We start from the raw sequence: 23,898 nt of genomic DNA, 5'->3' as shown, positions 1-23,898 counted from the left end.
TGATCTGTTGTGAATAAAAGTTAATCAAAACGGAATTTATGAATGATGAATGATGCACTGACCTGGCGATCTCTAAATTCCCGGAAAAGATCAGGATGAGCAAGTGACAAATGCTTGGCAAGATTTTATGTTTTGCCTCCTGTGGCAACACATGATTTATAGCAACACTTGTTTGTTCAGTTTGTTCACCTTTAACATTTGTTTTGTATAAAAAAAATATTGCCATATTTCACTTCTACCGTTGTGTTTATTTACTAGTTTCGGGCACGTTGATGGATTTCATATGTTTGATGCATATAATTGTTTTATCCATCGTGTTGTTCTATTGTCACGTAGAAATGTTTCGTGGAAATTTGGGAAGCACTGTCGCCTACAGGTGAACTTCAGAACAGCAGCGTATGAAATACCAAAGTGGGCAAAATGATGATATTGAACCGTTTCAAATATATAACATATATTGGTATTTTTCCAGTACAGGTATATAGTACATCCCTAGTCTCGACATATTTAGGAAGAGAGGCTTGGCATGCAGATTCCACTTGCCAAATATAATTTTTTAATACTACCTCATAACATCAGTCTCAACATAACTGAATGAAAGGGAACTAGAATAATTCACATTTGTTGAATTTAATCAAGGGCGTACTCGTTTTTGTAACCCTTCATTTAAAAAAAAAAAAAATGGCTAATTTACTTTTACAGATATTAATAATGTCACGGTCACTTCTTGGAGTGCCCATAAGCTCCAGCAGAGAGCACTCCACCCCGGACTCAGGCCATTGTGTCCATTGCTATGGAAGCCGTCTGTGAACTCTTTATTTGCCCTGTCCTGCCAAAGAGTCCGTGTATGAACTCTGACTATTCTTTTCTGTTTTGTTTTGTTTTGTTTTAATAGGTGTTCTGTGAGACCACTGTTTCAAATAGTTTAGTAGAATGGTCCATAAATATATTTTGAATTTTTGTGACTTTATTCTCTAAAATGTATGATTTTTACAGCAGTGGCAGATAATCATTGTTCCACCACTAGTACAGTCAACATGGTACTACATATTGCAACACAGTGTTACTGTATAACTATTGCCACTGAATATCTTGGATATCCAAGGTAGCTTGGACTTTTCTTCTAATATCTTTCTAATTATATAAACTACACACTTTAAATTTTGCTCTGTACAAATGCTCTTATGTAGGGAGTTACTGCTTTACATAAACACTGGTTTCATTGATTCATGAATATTTCAAATGTTTCATTTTTTATTAAAAAAAATAAGTAATACTATTACTACTACTACTAATAACCCAACAAATAATGAAATTTATGCATTCTGTTGAGTCTGGATAGGAGTGACATCAGAATTAATTAGTCATAAATATGTGCATGCTGCATGCATATGAGAATTTCATGTTTAGGTTAGAAAATGTATATAAACTGCATTAGAAACATCTATACCCCTTTATGAATTTCACGTTTTTATAGATGCTCGTGTATTGTGTATGCGTGGGTGTTGACTTCCTGAAGATGATGTGGTGTGCAGCATTGATTTAATGTGCTGTCAGTGCAGTCACAGTGCAACTCCATCATGAGAGCACAGTGTCTGGGTGAAATGCCAAGAGATGTCATAGTGGGGACACTATTTAATTTGTTACTACCTGTTTTACTACTGACTGGTAAGTTCTTTTTAAAGTTTACTTGTATGTAGTTTGAAATCAGTAGGCTTGTTATGGATAATCTTATGCATGTAATAGATCTATAAAATATAGCTTGTTCTTAGCAAAACCTAGGCAAATCTCCTGCCATCCATTGAAGATCTTAAGGCATATGTTCATGTTAATGTGCAGGTAGAAAATATGAAATGTCTGTGTACAATAGGAACATTTTATTTTGGTTCATTTGTATTTCTGTACTAACCAGTAACTGAAAGCTGATATTATTTTCAATACAAACAGCATCTACCAGTCTACACTCAATGTAAATACCATCTACCACTTGTTTATCTAAATAACATTTTCCTTTGCATATCTAGCATTAGGACTACTTGATTATGACAAAAATCATAATCACAATTATTTTGGGCAACAATGTGGTCTCAGTCATTTAATACTCACTCATTTAAACATCATGCATTTATTACAAACAAAAACAAACAAACAAATAAATAAATAAATAAACAATTGCATTTTATCATCTGTCATCTGTCCCTCGGGTCAGTTTGACCTGACAACTGATTTTTAAAGATCTTTTAAAAATCAGGCGTTGATCGTTTTGGGTCGAGATTCATGTACTTTTGACACAATTGAGCCGGGAAAACACTCAAAAAAAACTGTGTTCCTCACGAGTCATTTTGACCCGGGAGCCGGAAAAGAATTCAATTTATGAAAAAACGGTGGATTTTTTTTAATTGAATTTCATCACACTTAAGCACACTTGAACACACACACACACACACACACACACACACACACAAAAATGAGTCAATTCGAGGATTTTATGTGGTTGTAATAAAAGCAATAAAAAAAATAAATAAAAAAAAACTCACCAAAGCACCCCTCACAGGCCATCATATTGGCTTTTTTTGGACTTAACACAGTTAAATTTTAATGATGGAGTGGAGAACAATGTATTTATATCATATTTAGATTTTTAAATGTAACTTTTATATTTATGTAATGTACAGAAATTTGCCCCTTTTCTAAAAAAAAATTCAGAATGTAAGATAAAATAAAATTCACGAAAATATAATTTAAAAAAAACTACATAAATAATTAGAAAAAATAAAATAAAATAAAAGTGGACCAAAACCAGCTTTCTGGACCAAAAAAAAAAAAAAAAAAAAAAAAAAAAATATATATATATATATATATATATATATATATATAGTTTTGCCCTTCGGGTCAAAATGACCCGTGAAGGACACTTTTGTTACACTGTCGGTAGGGATGTAAAAGTGCATTTTATTGATATTTAAATATAATTTAAAATTGACATTGCTGATCGTTCTTGCACTACCACTGTTTATCACTACATTGTGAGGAAGCAACATGGCACTCATTACAACTAGATTGCTCTATAGAATTTACACTGAAAGCACGCAAATACAGCATATAAGACTGACAGTGTTCATCTCTGCTTCTCACATGCTTCCACTTTATGCACTTGTACAGCACAGTTGTGCTTGTTGTGATGTTTGCAGGTTACAACCTCCTTGACCGCATTCAATATACAGTGTTCCCATGCCTTTAAGGACTTGGGTAGCACACTGTTTTCCACTTTCACATTGCCTGTACTATTTGCCATTCTTCCTGTGTGTGTGTTTGTGTGTGTGTGTGTGTGTGTATTTTTTAATTTTTTTTTGGCAGAAATGCTAGTAATGTTCCAGACCAGGGATAGGCATCGTCAGCAGAAATTTTCTTACATAAAGAGATGAGAGGGTCTTTATTACTTGCTATTGGAGAAAGCATAGCGTGTTCTTGGATCAACGTGTTCCATAATAACCAATCACATTACAGCCTTGACGTCAATGAATTTCAGTCAGAGTTGTGCAACACTGAAACGCTGTTTACAGATACAGTAGGAATGAATGAGAAGTGCCGTAAACTGAATCTCACCTGTCGCAAAAAGTCAGTGACTTCTTTATTAAAACTGCATTTTCTAAAAACAGTTCAATCCAAAAGTAGTTTAGATGTTTCCTCTAAAAAGCTGTTTTTTCAGCGTAGTGAAGCATCTCTTCCATTGACATCCATTCAAAGAAAACGGCCTCAGGTCTCCTTTTCCACATATCAGACCGGAAGTGTTAGCTTTAGCCGTTACGCTTTTTCAGCTAATGGTTGCAGGCTTGCCATCTAGTGGCTTTGACGTCGGTCCTGGCCTGCCGATGACCTGCAGAGTTTAGATCCAACCCTAATCAAACACATTAGAATTACTAGGGATACAGACAGGTGACGTGTTTTTTTTTTTTTTCTCAAGGCTGGAGGTAACTCTTCAGGACATCGGCAGTCCAGGACCGACGTTGCCTATCCCTGGTCCAGACTTTGGTTTTGCCAGTACATCTTTAAATAAACATAAAAAAGCACAAAGGTTTATTTCTCAGGAAAAAAAAATATTTACAGATGTAAGCATCAAAACAATGATTTACCATATTGCACTGCATCAAAGCAGCCAATACAGCACAGTCAAGAATAACTTAATAACATTCAATCAGTCAATCAATCAATCAATAAAAAATAATAATAAAAACAAAGATAAAAATAAAGATAAAAAAATATAGATTAAAAATAACATTTATTAACCTGTAGTTTTTCTACTCAAACCAGTTTTGGAACGATAATAACACATAACCAAGTAAGCCATGCATAAAATTGATCAGGCAGACCAAACCATAAGTTGTAAAGAATTAAAAATCGAAGGGATGGTAATATTCACACTGTCTACAACATCACCATGGCTCACCACAAATCGGCCTGACGGTAGCACTTTAGTGATTAAAAGGACAAAATTGCTCATAACTCCTAAACTGTTACCTGCAGGCTCAAATGTCGTATAAAAGTTTATTTAATGTTTATTTAACCAAGAGAGTCCGGGGGAGTTCTAACTTCTTAGATTTTAAATAAAAGTGGAGCAGTATTTTTATTCATTTATTTTTTTGGTCTACGGTTAGCTGCACAATGTCGGTTTTTGTGATTGGCCACAATACCTGCAGGCTGCAGCCATGGAAATGCTTCTCTATTGATGCGCTTCCTACTCCTAACAGAACAGATCATAAAAGCAGACTGCTTCAGGTAAATTATCTAGGATGAACTGTGATTTTTGTTGAAAATCTGAACACATGTGATAACATAAAATTTGATATGGATAGCTCGCCCAAAAATACATGCACAGTTTTTGTATGTCTTTCTTACCACAACAGCAGAAAGCAGGCTCTTTGAGGGAAGGACAGGAGGGCACCACTCCAAATTAGAAAGACTTCAAATTTCTTTCAAACTGGAAACTTCTAATAAAATTTACCATATTATTTTAGTCAGGTTTATTGTTTTTTATTCGTGTTCGCCATCCTGAACCTGTTCTGTCATCATCCTTCTCTGACAGCTGAAAGGGAGGATAACTGTTGCTAGTGTATGTACACAATTGGTCAAAGTCCCGAATCTTTACATTTTTTTAATGTTTTCGAAAGAAGTCTCTTATGCTTACCAAAGCTGTATTTATTTGTTAAAATTACAGTACAAAACAGTAATAACAGAAACAGTAGGAACTATTTTAATTTTTAATAATGGTTTATATTCTTTTTTATGATTAATATTGAATACAGTTTTTTTTTTCTTTCCTGTGATGCAAAGCTGAATTTTTTTTAGCAGCCTTTAGTCTTCAGTGTCACATGATCATTCTCTATCTGTGCTGATTTGCAGCTCAAGAAACATTTCTGAGGTAATGATGCTAAAAATTCAGCATTGTGTCACAGGCATAAATCGCATTTTACAGTATATTTCAAACTTTTGACCAGCGGTTTACATTACTACATTTAAATGAAACACATCAATGTGATGTGGTTGTGTATGATTTAGGAATAGGGAAGAGCCTTTACACTGGTCAAATTCAGACTGGCTCCAATATTTTTTGAACATGTTTAGAAATGACCAGGAGTTTGGGAGATGCTCATAAAGACAGTGGTTTTCGACTGTGGTCCTGAGGACCTACAGAATTGCACATTTTATATTCCTGTCTTCTTGTTGTTGAGACATACAAAATGTGCAGTGCTGTGGGTCCCCAGGTCCAGGATTGAAAACCACTGTCTTAAGGTACCCAGCAAGGCTTGTGATTCTTCTCACACCACGACCATACAAGCATCAATGATTTCAACTAAAACTGGGGAAAAACTAAATTGCTTACAAACTCTATAGTCTATTCATTGATATCCATCTAGCTAAGAGTAACTGAACATCTGGACACTGCTGCACAAATCTTTCAACCATGATAAATGCAATTCCAGCATGTCCTCATATCCAGGACAGCAGAATGGTCTGGCAGGCCTAAAGCATACACGTATAACTCACTGAAATCAATTTAAATCTATTTAGTCTTTCCTGAGTGATACTGAAACAACAAGGTTTAGTTTTTCACCCAAGATTCGCTGCTTTCTGTGGAATACAGTCTTCATGATGGATGATCTGTTTATTCTGAATGCCTGCTGTCCAGTTGGAGATTGTTTGAATGATTTGTGGTTGTGTCTAAAAGGTAATGAAATAACATTACAAAAATACCAATAGCAGCACCACCAGTCCTGTAGCTTAAATCATTTTTTTTCAGTACTGAACAAATCAGGAACCAAATTAGTACTAGTTCTTGATACTCATCCCTACTCATAATCATGGTTTAGCTTGTTGCTGCTGCCCAGACTGTCTCTCCACCTGCTGCAAATAAATAAATAAATATTTGCTGTATTGCTGTATATAATGTATCATGGTAAGTAGGGCATTTATTTATAAAATCAATTTAGAAAACCTAAAAAACTTAAGTGACATTCAACATTATATTGGCAAAAACAGTGAATAATATATGTAAGCCATAAGGTACAAGAGGCTGTTGTCAGGTGTCGTGTGCGGGAAGGAGGAGTAGGGACGAGGCAGTCAGCGCCGTAGCAAATACACCGGGGAGGGGGGGTGGGCGCCCTAGAGGCTCGTGCAGGGCAGACACAGGAGGGAGAGGAGGTACGCCTCCAGGGCGGATCAGGGAGCTCAGGGAGCCACGGCGGAGCATACAGTCCGGGGAGCCATGGCCAGTCAGGGAGCTTGGGGAGCCATGGCCAAGTACACAGTCCAGACGGCCATGGCGGGGCACACAGTTCATGAGGGTAGCGCCCTTGGGGGAAATAAGGGTATTGTCAGCCCAGGAGGGTACAGGAGGACTGGTCTTAGGAGGCGCTGGCACCGAAGGGCGCTCTGGAGGCGCTGGCACCGGGGGGCGCTCTGGAGGTGCAGGCTCAGGGGGGCGCTCTGGAGGCGCAGGCTCAGGGGGGTGCTCTGGTGGCGCCAGCTCTGGAGGACTGGACTGGACCAGCAGAGACGTGGGAGTGCTGGACGGGACCAGCGGAGACGAAGGAGAGAGTAATCCATATTGGTCCATATTGTTCTTATGGCATATGTGGCTTACCATAATAGAAGCCGTCGGCCCAGAGTGCGGGGCGGCCGCAGGCTGACGCAAGCGCGGAGCGGCTTCCAGCCGATTTGAGCATGGGGCGGTGGCTGGAGTCCGTGAGCAGCTGAAGGGCATTGTTAGGCATGAGTTTTTTTTATAAAACAGTTACCACACAATAAAAAATATTAAAACCAAAAAATGTATGTATTCATATGTTACTTTTTTAAGCAAGTTCATTAAATGCTGTCCTACCACTAAAAAAATAGTTTCTGACTGCAACTGTAAACGGCATGTTCCTCCTTTAGAGCTCAAATAAACACAGGGAACAGGAAATCCTCTTGTCCGCTGTCATTTATTTTCTTAACACCATATATGATATTTTCTCACACACATACATCTGCTTCTCTTTCAGCATGAAAAAACATCTGCTAAACAGAAAACTAATAAATACAGTAGTATTATCTCCTCACTTCGGAAACTGCGGGCTTCCACACAGACTCGCACACACATCAACATATGCATGAGAAGAGTTTCTCTGATTTGGGGCATGGTCTCAAAATATAAGATAAATGCCAGCAGGGATCACTCATACTTCATTACATAATACATGTATAAATACAATACATTTTATGTTGCTAAGGGTGGTTGCTAAAGGCGTTGTTCAGGGATACACAGAACCGTTGGGTGAATTAGTCATAGCCGTGCTTTATCATGAATCAAACATAGCTGCTGACAATCAGAATTGAGAACTGTAACTAACCGTTTTATAAATATATATTTTTTTATTTTTAAATATAAATTTATATTAAGCACTAGCTTTTATTTTAATTGTCCATTGAACAGGAGAAGTTGCTAGGCACTGCCAAAAAGTAAATTCAGACCCAGTAACTTGAGCAGCAATCTTAATAAGGAAATAAGAAGGGTATTGAGGATTGCAACTGTCAGAATTTCCCATTTGGTTTAAATATGCTGTTGCAGATAACTTATGTGTAAATTATGAAATTATGTGATTAATTTTAGAGTACCAATACATTTACCTATGGAAAAGAATAGTAGCAGAAAAATAATAATAATAATAATAATAATAATAATAAAATAACGATGCCAAATGCATACCACTGCATTCCTGTGTCTCTTAATTTTTTCTTTACTTATACTGTAATTACTTTTCCCTCACAGCAATATCACTGAGGTACAATGGGCTATCGGTTGTGTATCTTCTGTTTCTACTGTCTGTACCACTGTTTCCTAGCCCAAACTTGGATACCATGAAGGGTAAGTAATGCTTGAGTAGTAAATAATGCTTTATCTGTAATAAGGTAATGTTTAAGGTAGTGTAATATTTAGTAACAGCTTTTCTTACAGAGAAAAGAGTAGATAAATATCTGTTGTAGTATTCTTTATTAGTTTTAATGAGGCTTATGTACAGTATATAAAGTCTATGTATGTATTTATAATAATGACTGTGGGGCATTCACAAAAATGTTGCAGAAATTAGTTTAAGGCTAATACAAGGATATGCATTTGTTTTTTTGTTGTAGTGATTCAGGTCACGTAGTATATTTTTGTTTGATATTCCTCTCAATTCAGCAAAAACTGTTCTAGTCATCTAATCAATGATGCATGACAATAATTACATAGATCTGTGCTGTCAGCAGAGTTAAACTATAAGGATTACCTTCAAGTGGACATTTAGTTGAGTGCTTTATAGATCCATACAGTCATGTCTAAAATTTTCTCACTTAATTCCATTTATTTCCTCTGTCCTCACTTTAAACTAATTTAGCCTTACACACACACCTACTCCATTTAAATATGAGTAAAGGATAAGGTCTCAGCTTAGAAAAATGATGACATAAAGCTTTTAGTAAAAATTAGACAATCCTGAAACACATTTGCTGCATCAGCTGAGTGTTTCACAAATATAATTGGTTTATTGCTAAATAATCAAAATCTAACACTTTATCCAACCAAGACGATAGATCATTCTTATTTCCCATACATTTACGAGGACTAATGACTTTAAATATCCTGTAGGGTAAAAGCACAGGATCAAACAGTTATAATTAACAGGCAGAGTTTGCAATGTTAGCATTTTTCAAAGGCTGTATTATAGTTTATTATTAATTTTTCATGTTTTTGTGCTCCTGTAAAATGTAAAAGATCAAGTACCATGACAACTTGCTGGAATAGATTATATATATATATATATATATATATATATATAGAACAAAGATGCAGATTACATATGGTTTAATAAATACAAGAAAGATAAAAATAAAGAAACACTACTGGACAGATTATGCAAAGCTGACTTCATGTCTCTGGTCATGGATGAATCCACAGACAATTCTGACACAGCTCAGCTTAGTTTATTTGTGTGCATTTTGTGATGGTGACATCATTAGAGAGGAAGTCTTGGGGCTAATACCACTGGAAGGACGTATAACAGCTGAAATAATTTTCCAAAGGATTGTTGATTTTTTTTCCAAAGTCAATGGACTAAATCTGGAGCGATTTGTCAATCGATCTGTCAAATCGCTCCACTGCCTCATCCATCAAAGTGTTCTGTGCTCTAGACTTTTTAGTGGGTTGAAAAATACCATGGATTCAGTCATGGCAATTATTAACTTTCTTCAGGTCAAAATCGAGTCTCCAACACCTGTTATTTCGTACAATGTTAGCAGACATGTCAGCCGAGCACTGTGACTTCTACATAATAATGTTTGTTGGCTTAGCAGGTGCAATGCCCTCCAGAGTGTCTGTGAGCTCAGAGAGGAAATTGTGACTTTTCTCTGTGATTGCAAGCACAAACATGCAGACGCGTTTGTCTGCCGGATGATGGATTCGTATCACAGATGTGCTTTTTAAGCGACATCTTTCATCATCATCATTGAATGTGCTTAATTTGACACTACAAGGGAGGGATAAAACTGGTTGATCTCATTGAAAATCTAACTGCATTTGTGAAGAAACTGACTCCGATTTGACTGACAGGATGCTCCATTTTCCCACACTCCGTGACTTTATTAAATCATCCGCAAGTGCCAAAGTTATCCTGTCAATGTCTGAGTTTGTGAATAAATTGATGGATAACTTTGTAACAAGATTCTATGAATTGGACATGCCCACAGTGGTGCTGCATTTTGTGCAAGATCCATTTTCCAAAGAAGACACATCTGACATGAAAAGCGCATGAATTTCGCACATTGCTTGACGAAGGTTCTCTATAACTGGAAATCATTGACATGCAATTATCATCTGAACTGAGGCATACATATGAGAATGAGAACGTGATTAAATTCTGGATTGACTGCATTGATGCTGATATATTCCCAAATGCAAAAAGACTGGCAGTGTTTGTGCTATGTTCAGTTCAACGTATACTTGCAAATCCAGTTTCTCTCACATGAATTCCATAAAAACTAGTGGTCGTGCTTCCTTGACAAACAAGCACCTGCATCACTGTTTGCAGACTGCCCTCACTTCATATGAATCATCCTTCTCCACTAGGGTGACCACCCATCCCGCTTTGCATTGTACCGCACAGCATTTTCACCCCTTATCCTGCACTTCGCATATTGAGAAAATGTCCCGCATTTTCATCAGTCTGTTGGTGTGTTCTTCTGTCTTTTTAAGAAAGCTTACAGCGTATATTTCACCTATATTTAACAGGGCTTCGTCAGAAGTAGCAACCCACCTCACACAAATACAACTGCTGTTTTTTAAAATCCTGTTCAGTGGTTGAAAAGCAAGGAGTAAACACAGTCACTAAGAGGCTGTGGAAGCTATCAGTCAAAATGTGGAGCAGGTGATTCTCTGTGTTAGAAAGTAAAAAAGTAAAAAGTAAAATCTTTTTATCTGTGTTTGTGATTTGTGAGAGAAAAAGAAAACTGAATACTAAATATTGAATTTGTGATCCAGGTTAACTGATGTACCCTGTCAATATATAAAATATTTGATTGAAGATGGACAAGTACTGGACAAGAAAAGAACACAGAAAGAGTTATAAACTCAATTGGAAATGTTGAGATGTTATTAGGGTTAAATGTGATACGAAATAGACCACATGCATATGTTTGTATGCATTTTTATGTGTACAGAATACATTTGTTTCAAATATAGATGTTTACTTTTAAGACTGTTTCACAGCTTATGCTGTGAAAATTAACTATAGCTACATAACTATAACTATTACTATAACTATAAAACTATAGTTAAATGAATGACTTAAAAAGTTTCTGGAGTTTTCCATAGTAAAATGTGTTTTATTATGTTTTAAAAAGATGCCACTGTGTAAAGTTTCCACACATTAAGAAGAAATGATTTTTGATTTTTCAATCAAAGAAGTGCCATCTCTCACATTAGTATAACTTCCGTTCTGTTTGTGAAAGAAAACTGTGATAAAGAAAACTGCATAGTTAATTGCAAGTTAATTGATATCCCTTGCCTGTAAAATAGTTAATTGCAGATGAACAAGCAGATAGATTATTGGAAATGTTGAGATGTAATTATTGGTGTGAACTGTGACATGAAATGGGCTAAACTGCATGTTAAACGTGGACTTATGTGCGCAGAATACATTTGTTTTAAATATAGGTGTTTACTTTTAAGACCATTTTACAGCTTGTGCAGCTGGCTGTTAAGAGCTTGAAAATAAGAGCTATTTCTCAGTTTAGTTGTCCGTGATTAAAGGGAACATAAGTGTCTGCCAGACGCCAGTGTAGCAAACATTTGGTGAGCAGGGTGAGTGCAGTCTTTGATAATGCTGCAGGCTTTTCTCAAGCAATATGCCTTGTAAATGTCCTGTTAGGCCCGGAGTTTATGTCTAGTGATGAGCTCAGCTGTTCTCACCAGCTTTGCCGTCAGAAGAAGAGCGGTTGCCATACAATATTGCAGTGTGGTTGGTCAGAATGCGCTCTATGGTGCAGCGGTAGAAGTTTGACATGATGTAGGAGGATATGCCAAACCTCTTCAGCCTCAGCAGAAATTAGAGATAGGGCTGTTCTTACTATGGTGTCTGAGTGAAGGCAGACGTCCTCGGAGATGTGTATGCAAAGAAATTTGGATGTTATAGTGGGCGTGCGAGAGAGGAGAGGCGCAGAAACAGCCAAGTCTGGCGCACCTGACACAAATGAAACCTCATCACCACTGCTGTTGAAATGGCGAGCACGCCTCTCCTCGGGAGACCGGTCTCTTCCCCGTGCATGCACACTGATGTCCTTGTGGGTCCAGGAAGGGTGCATTGAGGGAATGAGGAAGTGATGAGCTGCCGGACCCACGGTCCGGACGAGAACCACACCCGTGAGACAGCTGATGGGCGAGGATGATGGGCCGTTTAATCTCCAGGAAGTGCCGTGGGCCAAGGTGGATGAAGCCACTAGATGAAGCCGCCGGACTCTGCCCCTTACCTGGACCCTTCCTTCTCGAACACTGCCCCTCCTTCACGGAACTCCCAGCATGACGAGGACACCAGAACCCCTGTTTATTTTGGACACATTTATTCCCCCTTTTGGACACTTTTTGTTTATTTTATGTTTAATAAAAGCCTCTCCGAGGCCTAACGTCACGCCCACTGTGTCTGTCGTTTGCTCCTCCCGCCACAGTAGGTATTAATGCATAACATTTACAAGCACAAAACGTACAATTTTGTATGTTTTTATTGATACTAAAACGTACAGTTTAGTTTAAAACATACAAATCACTATGCACTTTTAATCCTTTACATCAAGATCTTCATATCAATACCTTTTTTAAGATTTTTTTATCATATGATTTAGATTTTTAGACCTCTTAACCTACCCCCAAACCTAAACCTACCCATTTAATAGCGAATATGCACTTTTATAATTTTATCAATAAGCAATTTCGATTTTATGCTTCCATAATCTCCCACCCAAACCTAAACCTACCCATTTTATAGCGAGTATGCATTTTTATTTAATTAGTAAGTGATGTAGGTGTTTAGACCCCCTAACCTACCCCCAAACCAAAACCTACTAATTTTATATGCAACTATAAAAGAATATAAAACTTATTCGACCAAAATATGGATGAAAATGAACATTTTAGTAACAATGCAGCATTAAAAATATTTTTATACCACTAAACCTAACAATAACTAATTCTGTACAGTATAAAGAACAACATGACGGACAATACAATCATTTGTGACCCTGGACCACAAAAACAGTCTTAGTAATATGCATTGCTAAGAACTTCATTTGGACAGCTTTAAAGGCAACTTTCACAATATTTAGATTTTTTTGCACCCTCAGATTCCAGATTTTCAAATAGTTGTATCTCGCCCAAATATTGTCCTATCATAACAAACCATACTTCAATGAAAAGCTTATTTATTTAGCTTATTTAGCAAATAAATCTGGGTCGCATTTATTTATTGCAAAAATGTCAAAAGCATTACCAAAAGTAATCCAAATGACGATGTGTTGCACCCTCAGCCCTATATGGTAAATACAGCAGGTTTGTGTGAGGTGCAGATAATGGCTGAAAATATTATCCAGATTACTTTCCAGATCAAATCCTTGAAGGCGCGTGTGCATCATTCAAACACTCCTCACCAGAAACACGGCATGTCGCAATCTGTGACGAATGTAGGTGAGCATTCAATTATCCTGCTGTAAAACCTATTGTTTGACGCAGCAAAGTTTGAATTTTTAAAGAGCGCTTCAGACAGTCAGCACCGGCTTTGATGCTTACGATCGTTGGACTCGCTGCTCAGGGTGGAGATGAGGATCAGTCAATAAAGGCTTGAATTTGGGTCAGTTCCTTGTAGACCTTGTAAATGTAAGTTTTGTACAACCACATTTTCCATAAAATACATACAAATTATCGTGAGATCATGTTGGAATGTTCCATGTCAACTCAGGGTTTGACCCAAAAGTTTATGCTTAACTCTGGAACATGTGCATCTGAAAATGAGACATGCAACAAACAGCAAATCACATGAATCATGGAGAGTCAATTTAATTCACTTCACTACAATTCAGTTCTTTGCTGAAAATTCAGAGATTGTTCTGAAAACATCATGAATTTAAATGCATTTACAAGGCAGCAAAAAACACAGTGACTACCAAAAGGACGGTCTCTGATTCTGACTCTGAAGTCAGTATTGTCTTTGGCCTTGTCATTTCTTAAAGCAGGAAACAACTGACTGAGATCATTGGCTTATTAGGAGAGTAATGAATGAACTGGACTAACAAGCTGATGATCTTAGTCAGGTGTGTTAAATAAGGGAGATATGCAAAATGTGCAGAGCAGGGGTCCCCAGGACTGGAATTGAGAACCACTTCCTCAAAAGGGTTGGAAATTTGTAGGCCCTTTCAGTCAGCTCTGCATGACTAGACTTTGCTCGGGCCAAGACTGTATTATTTATATGTTGTTTATTGTACTTATTAAGTACTTAAACTCTATTTCAAACTTTATTTACATCATTATGTTGTAGTCCTTTTCTCCTACACAATAGAATGTACAGGCTTTGTCATGTGAGGGTATTAAAGATTTACATTGACCATATTAGCCAGTGGTGTATATCAGATGACCCTGTGGTTCTGCGGTCAGCAAACAAAGTATGCTGCACTGGGTTGTGATCTTGAATGCTTATAAGGTGCTTGAGCTTACTGTGCTTCTTGGTGTTTGGGCACAGTTTACAAGATGTATTGCTTATTGTAAGGCTTTGGCTAGAGGAGTTATTCTGAAAGATATTTATGTGGAAGTATGCTGTGCCACTCTGCACACTTTTATCAGGTTTTATAATGTTAATGTCCCTGACCCATGATTGACTCTTTATAAGGGTAAGGTTTAGGTTTAGTAAGGTTTAGGTTGAGTATGGTATAAAAAAAGACAACTAAAAGGTTTTGGATCGTATGCAAAAATGAAATGAACTGAATGATGCAAAATTGCGCGTATTTGTGTATATGCAGGGAAAACTGGAAGGTTTCTTCTTGCCGTTTGCTCCACTGGTGTGACATTTCTGGCATTGCAGTGTGGAATGCAAATCACCTTCACATATATTCCCAAGGATGGTAAGATCTTCTTCCAATACTACTACTTATCCTTCTTCTTCGGCTGTGTTTCAGTCCATTTTTCGGTATTTAGTTACCATTTGTAGTACAATTGAAACCCTCATTCATACACTTTTAAATATACTCATCATACTTAGAAAATACACATATTAATTCTTTAAAATATAAGATAAACATATAATGAATATATACAAATATTTATTTATGTATTTATAATGTATTGCTGCCATATTTTTATAGATTAAACAATTCATTTCAAATGTATTGTAATACTGTTAACATTCACTTTATATGATACACTTAAAAAAGTACAATCAAGTACACTATTACTATGTCATTAGTAGCACTTTTTTTGCACATTAAAAAATAGCACATCAAATACTAAGTATGCTAAAAGTATACTTGCTGTTAAATTGTAAATTATGGTACACATCTAAACACAGGAATGAAAAATCCTATCATGTGCTATTAGTGCATTTTATAGTAGCCTAAGCACAGCAACCTACTGTATAGGTGTCACGGTTACGCCGTTGCTAAACACACAAAGACGACGATGAAGATAAACAGTCTTTAATAAATTCACAGAAGGTAAATCCAGACAGAGGGAAGGCTTGTAACATAGACGAGACTTGACAAAGTCAGACTCAACAGACAGGAATTTAAATACATAGACTAAACCAGACATGTTTTACAGTAGTTTAAGCCAGAATTAAGCCTTAGTTAAAATAAGATATTTAAGCAGCTTTTATTAAAATACATTAGAAGAAAATGTTACAAGTGTGCATATTGAGACAGAACAATAGCATTGGCATATTTTAAGATATGTCAGAGCAAGGTATTTTTTTATTTGAGACTGCTTAAATATGCATTTTAGTCTGGGACTAGTCTATGAAACTGGGGGAAAACAACATATTAACTTTGTGGTGGAAAAGGGCTTCCATATTCATCTGTTTTTTTTTTAAAGAAAGTTTATAAGGTCTTACCCTGTCTTATTCATGTATAGTAATATATGTATGTTTTTATTTTTATTTGTCAGTGACTGGACCATGGGACAACATTTTCTTTAACTTTGGCATTGTCAGGTATGGAATATATTAATGATTGCTAAAATGTTTCTTTTTCAAAGTAAGGAAATCTCTCCAGCATATAACCTTGGTTCTCTAAGTTCTAAGATGAAGGGAATGAGACATTGCATCAGTAGCATATAATATCTCAGTGGTGTTTGAGTCCACTTCACATGGGACAAATGTTATTTATAAAGTGCCAGTGAACGCCATTTTGTTAGATTCTTTCAACTGTTGAATAAAGTGATGAGATCAATGTAACTGTTCACACAAATGTAACACAGACAATAACAGACAACCAAACAGAACAAAGGAAGGACCTTATAAAGGTGACTTGATGAGGGTAGCACAGGTGAGGAGGATTAACTAATTATTAGACAATGAGCTAAGGAACTAATGAATACAGGAACATGACTAAATAAGGAAAAACAGAAACTAAACAGGAACATAAATGTGACAATTATAAATTGGAACAATTCCACATTCCGTATGTATAGAGGGTCAAATAAAGATGGAAGAGATATGTTTTTAGCCGATTCTTGAAGATGGCTAAAGACTCAGCTGTTCGGATTGAGTTGTGCAGGTCATTCCACCAGGAGGGTACATTTAATATTAAAGTCCGTAAAAGTGATTTTGTGCCTCTTTGGGATGGCACAATAATGCGCTGTTCAGTGGGCCTTGATCCCCAAGGGAGAGGGAAGGCCCGAGGATTCATAGGCTGAAGTGATGGCATCCACAATCCAGCGGCTGAGGATCTGCTTAGATGCTGGAAGACCCTTCTTAGGGGGACCGTAGCCTCCTGGTACCTATCAACGATGGAATTTATGGCGTCGCTGAAGAGGCCAGAAGGCGCAAGCGGGGCCTCCAGGAGGAAGACCCTGTCCTTCTCTTTCATGTCAGACAGGGTCAATCACAAATGCCTCTACGCTGCCACCAGAGCTGCCATCCTTGGTGGCGTGGACAGACAAGTGAGTGGTTCTCTGGAGCTCAGTGATGTTATCTTTTTTGATCTCCTCTCTCTCTTCTAGCTCTTTTAGCAAGTCAGCTTGGTATGCCTGTAACACCGACATGGTGTGCAAACAAGCACCAGCCTGACCCGCTGCCATGTATCCCTTACCCACCAGTGCTGAAGTTTTACGCAGCGCCTTGGAGGCAGGGATGTAACAATTAGCGGTTTGATAATAAATCATGTTAAAATTCCCCACGGTTAGTATTACCGTTTCGTACTTGATTACCGCGATTTGAATAACTGATGATACTGTGCAGCATAATGCACAGTTTTAAGTAACAGTCTCATTTGCGCACGGCACGCAGAGTAGTTTCGTTTTGTGTGGAAAGACGGTGGATGTTTTAAAAGAAAGCTAATGGCATAGGCGCCAATCACCATGGAAATAATCGAGCACCCACGGAAAAACACGAGATAGTCTCCGTTCATTTTAAGCAATTAGAAATGCATTGCAACTTTTACGACTTTATTCTCGTTTTCATAGTTCACTTGAAGCCGTTTTTGGCGTTATTTTAATGGTAAATGTCAAGAGTGCATTATTATATGAGAGGGTGGCAGAAGAAATTCTCTCGGCTTGCAGCTGGCTTCCTCTCCCATATATAGTGATCATTGCTTTGCGCTCCCTCAGATGAATGTGTTTCTTGGTCTTATTTCAGTGACTAAAAAAAAAATAGATTTTCACTAACCACGCATAAACATTGTTTTCTCAAAAACACAAACATGTACATTCATGTTGCTTACATATTATTGTAGCCCAGTTTGTGCTGATTACAGTGTAACCAGACTTTAGCCATTAATGTGTTTTTAAGATACTGAAAAAAGCACAAATATCAGGGCATGTCAAAACTTCTGAAGGTTCTGACTGTCTTCAGAAAGAATTCGATGGCATTTTGTTTTCACCTCTCCATGTAATATCTAAAGTAGTGTTCATGACGCAATGCTGCTTTATTTACGGAGTTCACGAAAACAGCTGTAATTCTTTTCCATAAGCGCCATCTAGTGTCATACAGTGGATTTACAGAGACTTACATTTACATTCAGCTTGTGTGCCGTTTTTGTCTGGCCAAAAAACAGACCGAATTTGCCCTGCTGTAGCATAAATTGACTCTATGCACGATCACTTCCGCGTTTGGTCTCAGTCCGCTCAGTTACATCCGGTGCAGCACCGGAAGCCGTTTTCGCTATTGGTTATAACTGTGTGAAACTGGAGCAGGAGAGGATGACATACTTCACTCGCTGTTTACAAGAGCTTCCCTGCATAAATGTAAATGACGTTAATCGTATCGTGAGGCAATCAGCTCAGCAGTAAGAAAGGGAAGGGCTTCAAATGATATATTTAGAATTACATCGACAATTTTGAGGGCGAGTATTCTCATGCTATAATGTTATACGAATATCGATTCTAGCCATCTTCGTTTCTCACAGTTTATGTCTTTGCATGTATGTATGTATTTGTATATCTATCTAGTTACATTTTATGTACATTGCATCTTATGTGATTTTTTTTATTAATATACATTATGGATTTTACTTTATGAACGTTACTAACTATAAATAATATCTCAGTTTTTAGTAAGGCTCAGGTGACAGGAGAGATCTGCGTGAGGGCGACATGTTTCAGGTCGATGAGGAAGTTAGAGAAGCCGCATAGTTTGGGAGTAGGAGGACTTCAGTCAAGACAATCAAGACTTTAGCTAAGCAAAGTTAAGGTTTTAAATAGAGATGCACCGATCGACTTGTGTTGTGCCAGATGTTGCTTGTGCAGCCACATCAGAACTGTTTTGTGTCTCCGAGCAACACAGCGTTTCGTTACTGAATAAATCCACGCTTTTTAACGAATCAAATGAGTCAGTGATTCAGTAATCCATTCATAAAGGCAGTTGTTGCCTCGTTTCTGAATGAATCAGCTGTTTGAACGAATCTGTTGAACTCACGTATTTAAACAGCCTTTTGCTGCCACCTACTGGTTTGGTTTCAATTTATTTTCATTTCAATGCCTACAGGTGTAGAAAACACACACACCAAAATAATAATAAGAATAAGAATAAGAATAAGAATAAGAATAATAAACGAGCACAAATAATCATTTAATATTGTATTTACACAACATCACCGTACATGAAAAGTGTAACACTGCATCAAAGTTATTTATATTTGCATTTCTGCATTATAAATGTTCAGTTATATTTATGTTTACCTTACTGCATTGCATCTGTTCAAAGTTATATATAGTTACATGTTTACAGTATTGTATTGAAACTATTTATTATATTTAAAAGTTTACATTCCTGCAGTGCAGACAACATTGTATAAAATATACGTTTATATTATTTATTACGAAAATAAATCTAAAATCATCAATCTTCAACAAATGTTTTCCTGTCTTTAATCCTTTGCCCAAGCTTTCACTAATGGGCCATTCTGGCAATTACTATAATGTATAACTATTTAATACTATATTGTAATACTTAAATTATAAATCACTGTCAAATTAATCTTATGAAAGAGTTTTGCCGCTAGTATATTTCGCTATAGAATGCGCTATGCGGAAGTAAATGGGCTGGCCGAGATTCTACCGGAAATACGTCAGCAGCGTTCGTGCATAGAGTCTATTCTGACCCGTTGATGAAAAACAAGCTTAAGTGAATTATACACATTTAAACAAGTCAGACCAGTTATATAGATTAGTTATTGAACAGATAAAATACATATAATAATTTATTAAATCTGTTATCATTTTGACTTAACCTTTTCTTTATTTAAAGGCTGAAATGTGAGGTTTATCTTTTTATGAAACTTTTTCACAGCTTTATTTGAAAAGTTACATCCGATATTTCAACATGCTATTAGTTAAACTGTTTTAGTTAAAGTGTTGTCAATCATGTTGTCATTTAAAATCCGGACATCATTGGTAGACTGCTGTTGTTGTTTTAGTGATTATGCAAATCAAAAGTCATTTTATTTGTTGTTTGTTGATTTTAAATATAAAACTTGGTGAAGTGATTTATGTGTCAGTATATTTTTATATAACTTTTTCAGTACATTTTAACAATACCGTGATTATACTGATAACCGTGATCATTTTGGTCACTATAATCGTGATCAGAAATTTTCATACCGTTACATCCCTACTTGGAGGGTAAGCCTTTATAGATGATGCCGTGTTGGGAGGCCAGATAGCTCGCAAGCGTCCCGGGGCATCACTCTATAACCACTGTCTGTCATTCCCGCCACTTTGCCATAATAGTCCGAGGCAGGGATGAAGAGGCAGGCCGAGAATGGTCTAGCCCACCTATTACCTATTACGCAGGAAGCGTTCATCTAATTTGCTTCGCTGTGGTTCGGCCTGTGGTTCTGTGCAAAACTGGCACAAAAAACAGAGCACACACACAGAGCACTTCGCTGAATGACAGAAAGCTGAATGGTCACATTGAAGCATTTCGACGTAGCTCGATTTTCTGAAAGGGAACCATAGTAGATAGCTGGGAGGGTGACAGTGAGCATAGGTTACGTCGAAAGATGACATGTGGAGGGGCATGTGCTGTGTCAGGAACCATGTTGAGGTTAAGAGTGAGGAGGAAGTGATCCGAGGTGTGCAGTGGAGTAACCAGCACATTATAAGTGGAGCAGTGTCATGTTTAAATAAGGTCCAGTTGGTTGCCTGATTTGTGAGTAGCTGTAGTTAATAGTCTCTTAAGATCAAAGGAGGCAAGCAGAGTGTGGAACTCTGCAGCCTGAGGTTTATCTAGGTGGATGTTGAAGTCTCCAAGCAAAGCTAGAGGAGTACCATCCTCAGGAAAGTTTGAGAGTAACATATCTAATTCATCCAAGAAGTTACCTTGTGGTCCTGGGGGGCAATAAACAACTACAAGATGGATTTTAAAAGGGTGGGTAATAGTGACTGAATGTGGTTCAAAAGAGCTGTTAATTCCCAGAGAAGGTAAAGGAATAAATTTCCTTTGATTTAATTAAATTTAATTCCTTAAATTTCATTAGAGATAAGTAGACCAGTACTTCCACCTCTTCCAGTCAGATGGGGAGTGTGTGTTTCCTAGCAACGACAACTGCACTAAACACTAATGAGACAAGAAATAAATACACTTAAGAGCTGCTTATAACTCTTATAACTGCTGATTGACTGCTTGAACACACTTAACTGTTTAGCACAACAAAGGGCCAAGCAAGCACACAGCACTAACAAGGTGTGCGATCTAGTATGAGACCAAACACGACTTCAGCTCGTCTCGACACAGTAAACAAACAAGCATTTCCTAGCAATGACAACTGCGCTAAACACTAATGAGACAAGAAATAAATACACTTACGAGCTGCTTATAACTTCCACTGGTTGACTGCTTCTCTCAAAGTGTATTTCTTTACACTGTCTTTTGCTAACGCTTGAACACACTTAATTGTTTAGCATAACGAAGGGCCAAGCAAGCGCATGACACTGACAAGGCATGCAATCTAGTACGAGACCAAATGCAACTTCAAGTTAATTAGAAAATAAAACTAACTATATAAAATAATTAAGTACTAAGTACTTAATTAGGTAATTACTCTGTATTATGACACCTTAAAATAAAGTGTTACCCTGATATCGAACACAACTGCTACTCATTAAAGCTTTCTCTGACCTAGTGAAAATGGTTATAGTGTCAAATATTCTCTGTGGTATTCCAATTCCAACTTACAGATATTTATTTAGAAATAAGTTTATGGTAAGGTAGTTTTCTTTATTTTTTTTTCTTTTTTTTTTTTTTCTCTGTGATTTTTTTTTTTTTTTTTTAATGTTGTACTAACATTGTCTCAATGATTCCAGTATATTTGCATTTTAGTAAAATACATATATTTTTTTTTTACTTTTCACAGGTTTAGTGATGTGGACACACTTAACATAATACGTCTACTAATGCCAGATTTTGCTGTCTTCCTGTCTACACTGTTCATCCTTCATTGGTGTAAAGCCAAAAAGCCACATCATAGCGAAAACTGCAGGGACCTCTACAACAGTGAGGTAATGAGCAACTTGTTATTGTATTGTTGATTTGTAGAGCAGGGCTGCTTAGTTGTCTTCCTGGAGGTCCAGCTTCCTGCAAGCCTTTGGGTTAACTTGAAAATTACAGCATGACTGGAACTTAACTCTGTAGAAAGGCTGAATACATTTTTTGATAAAATCATCCAGAACTTACAGTTAGCATGTTTAGTGTTGTCTGCACTGTTCCTGTTTCCATGTTTGACAGGGTTCAGATGGAGAGATTTCTGACTCAGAATGTGAAGGGGAGAGTACAACATCCTCTTTTGGCTCCTCTGTTAAGAGCCACACCTCTCCTCTCTCCTCTCCTGACGTTCTGCAAAAACTGATCATATTTTTGACCAGTCTGAGACTTCTTATGTCTTCTGTAATGAACACTGCTGGAAAAGTCTTGGTGACTGTTCTGTTGTGTTTAGCAGGTAATGCATGTAGATATTAATGTGTGTGTATTCTGGAAAATTATTCATAGATGTAGTCAATAATCTTTTACATTTTGACAGGTATAACGTTTCCCTCGCTGACATCAGCACTGTATTTCATGGTGTTTCTTGGCCTTGTATGGTGCTGGGTGTTAGACTACACCATCTCTCTGCTGCACTTTAGCTCTTTGTGTGTAATGATGACCATCTTCAGTGGAGGACACATCCTTATCCTGTACCTCTACCAGCTGCCTCTTTTCCAACAGCTCATTCCTCCTCAGGATGGCTTTACCAGGTACAGTTCAGATTCCTACCCAGTAAACCAGTATCATTAAAGGGGTTACATTTTACATGTTTTTTGAACTGAAATGTGTGTTGGAGGTGTGTGTACACAAGCACCCTATAATGATAAAAATTCTATCAGAATGTCTCATATGTGATTGAGTTGTGTTGTTGTTGGATGTAATAATGAACAGCAATTGTCATTTACTCCTGACATTTGAGCCGCTGAAGATGCAGAGGATTACTTTTGTCTTTCAAAGGAATGCACCCTCCGATCTACCTAAATGTGTCCATGTTAGCATGAATCATATCTTTGCAAATCACCTTTTCTAATAATGTGCTAATTAGCAAGTTTCATGATGAATTCGACTAAAGTTAACAGTCTCAGAGAACTGCTTGTTACCCCAGGGAAGAGAGGGGAGGGGTGAGCAGAGCTCATTAGCATTTAAAAGGGCCAGGCACCAAAATTTGTTGCTGTGAACAGAGCTGTTTATGACAAAGTAAAAAGGGTGTTGTTTTACTCTACCATTGAGAAGTTTTTTTTTAAATTTTATTATTTATTTATTTTATTTTTTTGAGAAATTTTAACCACAGTATGTTATAGACTTTTCATTAAGACCCTAAGGAATCATATCAACTTTATTGGCGTCCAATAACCCCTTTAAGTAAAGGTCAACATTATTTACATCAAGTACACTTTACAAATATATATATATATATATATATATATATATATATATATATATGTATATATAAATACATTTTAAAGCTTAGAATCTTGGCGTTACGGTGAAAATAGGGATTATGACCAACTCTTAACAAATGAGTTCAAATTTGTTGACATCATAAACCGTGCAGTCATCGGTTCATCCTCAGTTTCGTGCAGAATAATAGTCCTCCGATCCGCTGCTGCAGTTGTAC

The 23,898-nt window shown here is 37.0% G+C and overlaps 1 protein-coding gene across 1 annotated transcript in view; it reads left to right on the top strand.

Annotated features, from left to right (window-relative positions):
* The first annotated feature begins 1,593 nt into the window (after window positions 1–1,593).
* Window positions 1,594–23,898, top strand: part of si:dkey-11f4.7 (piezo-type mechanosensitive ion channel component 2) — a 169,845-nt gene continuing 147,540 nt past the window's right edge. The window contains 7 exon segments of the mRNA XM_051118918.1: window positions 1,594–1,668; window positions 8,306–8,401; window positions 15,070–15,171; window positions 16,208–16,253; window positions 22,114–22,258; window positions 22,485–22,695; window positions 22,777–22,990. Coding sequence (XP_050974875.1) covers window positions 1,605–1,668; window positions 8,306–8,401; window positions 15,070–15,171; window positions 16,208–16,253; window positions 22,114–22,258; window positions 22,485–22,695; window positions 22,777–22,990 — 878 coding nt within the window. The 5' untranslated portion in view covers window positions 1,594–1,604.

This window comes from Labeo rohita, chromosome 9 (assembly GCF_022985175.1).
Source record: "Labeo rohita strain BAU-BD-2019 chromosome 9, IGBB_LRoh.1.0, whole genome shotgun sequence".
In the NCBI taxonomy this organism is placed as follows: Eukaryota; Metazoa; Chordata; class Actinopteri; order Cypriniformes; family Cyprinidae; genus Labeo; species Labeo rohita.
This window is presented reverse-complemented; position numbering and strand designations above follow the sequence as displayed.